This window comes from Leptonychotes weddellii, chromosome 14 (assembly GCF_054177405.1).
Source record: "Leptonychotes weddellii isolate Sample4059 chromosome 14, ASM5417740v2, whole genome shotgun sequence".
In the NCBI taxonomy this organism is placed as follows: Eukaryota; Metazoa; Chordata; class Mammalia; order Carnivora; family Phocidae; genus Leptonychotes; species Leptonychotes weddellii.
In genome coordinates, this window is record NC_138382.1 from 14178161 (window position 1) to 14184251 (window position 6091).

Here is a 6091-nt window from a genome sequence, read left to right on the forward strand (position 1 = left end):
TCTCAGGAGGCATATGCTTACGAACTCAGAAAAAGAATGTAACCCCTAAGCCAAACAAAACTACCACTTCTCGCTGCTCCCAATTGCATAACTGGTCATGGTACTCTGAAATAGTCTCAGAGTTTATCTGTACTATAAATAACTGAGGACCTCTTCCCCAGAGATATGGAAATACCATGGAAGAAAGAGAAAGCAGCATTAGTCCACCCCGACAAGGCGACCTGCCAAACGTTCTGGTGCTAAGTGCATCAAAAGAAAAGTTCCCAGGGCAATCCATTGCTACACCCTCCGCATACCCTGGAAACCATGGATTCCAGGCAGTAGCTGAACCCAGCTGCAAGGAGATTCAATCACCCTCATCAAATTATAGGATGAATCCCATTATGGAGTTTGTGTGAAAATTTCTGGTTTTTTGTTTATTTATTTAATTGTGGTAAAATACACATAATATAGAATTTACCATCTTAACTATTTTTTAAAAGGTTTTTTTTATTTATTTGACATAGAGAGAGAGAGCACAAGCAAGGAGAGTGGCAGGCAGAGGGAGAAGCAGGCTCTCCGCTGAGCATGGAGCCCAATGCAGGGCTCGATCCTGGCACTCCGGGATCATGACCTGAGCCGAAGGCAGATACTTAACCAACTGAGCCACCCAGGGGCCCCCATCCTAACTATTTTTAAGTGTGCAGGTTAGTATTGTTAAGTATACTCACATACTTGTGCAACCAATCTCCAAAACTTTTCATCCTGCAAAACTGAAACTTTACACCTATTAAATAACTCCTCATTTCCGTCTGCCCCAGCTTCTGATGACCTTCATTCTACCTTTTCTTTCTCTGAACTGGACTACTTTATATACCTCCTATAAGTGAAATCATACAATATTTGTCTTTTGGTGACTGCCTATTTTACTTAGCATAACATCTTCAAGGTTCATCCACGCTGTACCATGTGTCAGAATTTCTTTCCTCTTTAAGGCTAAATATTCCATTGTGTGTGAGAGAGAGAGAGTGTGTGTATGCATTCAGAAAATCTATTTCTGGGGGCGCCTGGGTGGCTCAGTCATTGGGCGTCTGCCTTCGGCTCAGGTCATGATCCTAGGGTCCTGGGATCAAGCCCCGCATCGAGCTCCCTGCTCCGCGGGAAGCCTGCTTCTCCCTCTCCCACTCCCCCTGCTTGTGTTCCCTCTCTCGCTGTGTCTCTCTCTGTCAAATGAATAAAATCTTTAAAAAAAAAAAAAAAAAAGAAAATATATTTCTGTATCTCAGGGGTGTGATGATGTTGCTCTGGTGACAGACAAGTTATGCAGTTCAATTTGTAATGGTCATGATTTTATACTGAGAAAGAAGGAGAAACAGAGAGAGCCTGGATTGTGTGATGTTTGTATTCAAGGAGAAGAAAAACAAGCTAACCAAAGCAGCAGTGGGGCTCAATGTCAGCATCGAGAAGCATCACCCCATTCCTCTCCAGCTCAAAAATAAGTTTTGTCCACCATATATTCCCAAGTTCTGGAACAGGTCTGAGCACAGAGTTGGCACTCATAAATTCATAAATATCTGACTGAATGAATCCAAAGAGTGATTGAACGCTCCAAGTCCAGCAGTTTGAATACCTCTGGATTGGAGAGAGAGGAGGGATAGAAAGGGAACTTTCTGTTTGAATTTCTATTAAAAGTATTTGAATTTCTATTAAAAGTGTTTGAATTTCTATTAAAAGTGTTTGAATTTCTATTAAAAGTGTTTGAGGGGCGCCTGGGTGGCTCAGTCATTAAGCGTCTGCCTTTGGCTCAGGTCATGAACCCAGTGTCCTGGGATCAAGCCCCGCATCGGGCTCCCCGCTCAGCGGAAAGCCTGCTTCTCCCTCTCCCACTCCCCACTGCTTGTGTTCCCTCTCTTGCTGTGTCTCTCTCTGTCAAATAAATAAATAAAATCTTAAAAAAAATGAGTGAATCTAATTGAACATAATAAAAAAATTAAATGATTTACCACAAGAAATTATTTTTGCACTGTTAGTGGAATTTTTTTAAGGGAAAAAAGTCTGAGAAGATAATCTGTCATAACAATACATCAATTCAATGTACCTCATGCATACCCTTTCTCAGAGAGCTACGGGAAAAAGTGCTCCACTAAAATGATGGAAAAAAATCACAAAGACATGGGATATAAGAAACAGGAACCAGCATAACAGAGGAAAAGGGAATCCCCGTGACGATGCTGAAGACAGAGCCCAAAGTAACAGCTGTGCATCCAACATCAAGACTGGAAAGGTCTGGAGAGGCAAAGCAGGTCAGAAAGCTGTACTCAAGATAAAATTGGTTAAAATAGGTATTACACAGGATCATCTTGAGAGAAGATTTAGGCAACTGGCAAAGAACTTGTTAATTAAATTAGTGAAAAATCCACAGAAAATTCTGGAAACACACACACACAGAAAGACAACTCTGGGGGATCACAAAAGTTAGAAAGGGGGAGTAACCATATACTACATAACTCAGCTTTTAATAGTGTGTGAGTGTGTGTGTGTGTAGGAAGGCATAGTACTGTTGAGCGGACTAAATATTAACCTAACTAAAAACTATGGATAGCTATATTCTGTAGATGTTAGGAACAGGAAAGACCATGTGAATGGTAGATGCAGGAACGCAAAAGAAATCTAAATCCTTACACTCCATCTGGAAAGTCATTTCCAGTGACTACACATGAAAAATCATGAAGGAGCCACATAAGTATTATTTAGAGGCATGAATAAGTATCAACAAGCTAAAAGAGATGAACATGATTGCTCTTTCAGAAAAGCAGGAAATGATGGAGGGTTCTGCTGTTTTAAGCAACAAACCTTATGGAATTATTTGACTCTGAACTATGTGTATATACAACTTCAATAAAACTAAGAAATCAAAAAGAAAAAAAGCACAACTGAGACCCACTTTGGAAGCAAACTGATTTTTTTTTAAATAGGAAATAGTTGCCATGTAGATTTCTGATGGGACACGAAGAAATAACTGAGTTATAGGGAGGATGGACATTTGGGAGTTTCAACACTGGACGAGTCTACCTACAGAAGTGTAATAAAGTCACTCTAAGACTGTTTGGCTCTTCACCCTATCCTGAACGCCCATGATCAAAAAAATCCAGTGAGAAAGAAAAAGCAGCAAGATATATTTCAGGTCCAATATTTACCAAGCCCTTGATAGTTCTGGAATAGATGTCCTGCCAAAAACATGAGCCATGATAGAAAATTGTAAAGAGTCAAAATAAGACCCAACTTTGTGGCAAATCACCAGTGTGCTATATGGGTCTTTTCCTTCTCCTCCAGGGTACAATCAATTCAAAGTGCTATTCACACCCTTGTCCATCAAGGCAAACTTAACACTAGAGTACTAGTCCCTAATTTTGGCCCTAAAAAGGAGGCTCATGCTGAGCCCCATCTCGAATGATTTATAATCCCTGGAAGATAGGGGCTGGTGGGGGAAGGGAGATAAGAAACGTCCAGACTCTTACAGCCAAACCCAGGTGTCAGTCTAACCAGAATATTTAATGCTTTACCAGTTCTGGTGGAATCCAAAGCAGATGAAAAATTCACATCAAAATTTGTACACCAGGGGAAAGAAACTGAAGAACGCCACCCTCACTTTGTCAATTAGGTGTGACCCACCTTCTCCCTAGGAACAAATGATCAAAATGCTATGTGCGGATACAACACTCTCATTCTTTTTTTTTTTTTTTTAAAGATTTTATTTATTTATTTGACAGAGAGAGACACAGCGAGAGAGAGAGCACAAGCAGGGGGAGTGGGAGAGGGAGAAGCAGGCTTCCTGCCGAGCAGGGAGCCTGATGCGAGGCTCGATCCCAGGACCCTGGGATCATGACCTCAGCTGAAGGCAGACGCCCAACGACTGAGCCACCCAGGCACCCCCAACACTCTCATTCTTAGTGGTTTAAAGCACCTGCCCTGGGTCCAAATCTCTATTTTCCTCCTTCAGCTTCATTTTCCTCACCTGTAAACCAGTGTGGTGGGCTGAAGGGAGGGGTGATGATAGACTTCACTGGGTTATTGCCAAGATGAGGTGATAACAATCACAAACTTTTGCACCCCGCTAAGTATGTTAGGCATTATTTTCTAAGTGCCCAGCATATACAGCATCTGATTTAATCTTCAAATTGTATTATTATCCCCCTTCCAGATGAAGAAGAGCACACAGATTAAGTAACTTGATCATAGTTAGTGGTGGAGCGGGTATGCTAATTCAGGTGATCTGGCTCCAAAGACAGTGCTCTTAACAACCAGTATGTACCGAAACACATGAAATACAATGCGCACAATAAATGTTACGTATTCACACACACAGCGTATGCCAGTCCAGACAAAGTAGGTAAGTGATAGCCAGTTTGAGGTTTGGTTGCCTTATGAGACCAAGGCATGACCAGGGTCTCCACTCCTCTCCCTAAGCCCCCAAGCTCACTTTTTTCCCAAGCGTCCCCAGCGGCTGGGGGCACCCTCCCTCTCCAAACCCCCAGAACTTTCTGTCGCGCTCCGGGCCACGAGTGGAGAGGAGCCGGTCCGCAGGTCCCGAGGCTGCGAGTCCCCGCGGCGCGAGGTAAGGGATGGGCGCCCGGGGGGCGGCGGGGAGTTTACCTTGACCTGCACTCTCATCGCTCCGGACTCCCGCGCCGGGCACACACGACCGCCTGGGCACTTCTCCCGCGGCCTCCGGGAACGGCGGCACCCGGCTCGTCCGAGTCCCCGCCGGCCAGACGTGCCCCTGGCCGCTCCGAGCGGAGCCTTCTCTCCTCCCTGCTCCCGGCTCACGCCACGTCCGGTCTCCTCTGCCGCGGGCCCCGAGCGGAACCCGGGAGCTACCTCCTCTGCAGGGACGTGTCCCCACCGCCCTGAGCTGAACCCCGCGCCCCGTTAGGTTTCCGCTCTGACCCCACCTCCGCGCTGGCCCCATTCCAGCTCCTGGAACGGGGACCGCGGGACCTGGCCTTTAGTGGGTGCCCTACGTTAGCCGAAACCTCAGAGATGATAATCAGCTTCAGGTGGGGACCCGAGGACTGGAAAGCAGGTGTTTCATAAGTCCTAGCTATTCTAGATCCTATTTAGATCCGTGCGCGACTGGCCCCACCCACAGCCGCCTGGGGCCCTGGGTGCAGATCAGGTAAATGGCCTACGGCCCTTTTGCCCCGACAGCCCTGGGCGGCCTTGCCTACCTGTAAGCGCTCCACAGCTGGTCGGGCTTTCATCCTTGACTCGCAGGCCCGCTCGCAAAGCCTTATCTGAGCTTCTGACTTGTGGAGTCACATCTGGGCTCCACCTCCCCACGCTGCCTTTTACGGCCCTGTAGATTTGTCAAGATACTTTTTCGCTTCATTTACCTCCTGTGTAGAAAGGAGGTGTATTTCTACCTTACCTAAACGAAAGTGAAGGCCAAATAGAATGTTCGGTAACAGACGTATTTGTGGTATCGTATTGTTCTTGTTGAGTCACTGTGGTAGGGGGAGGACATGAAAGAGTTAGCCTTATGCACCACTTTTACTATCTTGGAGTTACTGGGTATGTCAAGGGACCCCTCAGCCCCTGAGTTTACTTGTCTATGCGGTGGGAATGACACCGAATAAACCCACCTTCCTCAGAGGTTCTACTGAATAAAAGAAATCCATAAAGTACCATACAAATGCGTTCCTGATTTCTGTTATTTTCGGTGCGTTCTTCTAGCTAGGCAGTCTTGATGCAGGTGGGGTCCATGACTATGGGTGGATCCCAGTATGTTGGCAGATGATGCTCACTTGTAATTACAATGCTGCTTGTAATTAACTAGTGCTATAATTAACGATGCTAGCCATTCATCCCTGATTATTGACTTAAGAGTAGGGGCACCTACCCTTTCAGTCCATTCTGAATTTCTGCCCAGTGAGCTCACATTGGCAGACATGGTTAACAGGTTGCCCCTCCCCCCATTTCTTTTTTTTTTTCTGGGGTGTATATACATTGTTTATATACATAGTTCTTCCCCCTCCCCCCATTTCTTAGCGTGGTTTTAACGAACATATATTAGAAAACTTGAACACCTCATATGTGCTGTAACATTGTTTTC

The 6091-nt window shown here is 45.3% G+C and overlaps 1 protein-coding gene across 1 annotated transcript in view; it reads right to left on the reverse strand.

The window, feature by feature from the left end:
• The window catches only part of TRPM6 (transient receptor potential cation channel subfamily M member 6), a 128416-nt gene extending 122533 nt beyond the window's left edge, over nt 1-5883 (reverse strand). Inside the window, exon 1 of the mRNA XM_081804066.1 lies at nt 5208-5883. Within this exon, the coding sequence (XP_081660192.1) occupies nt 5208-5240 (33 nt within the window). The 5' untranslated portion in view covers nt 5241-5883. The remainder of the gene's footprint in view (nt 1-5207) is intronic.
• Nucleotides 5884-6091: the final 208 nt, after the last annotated feature.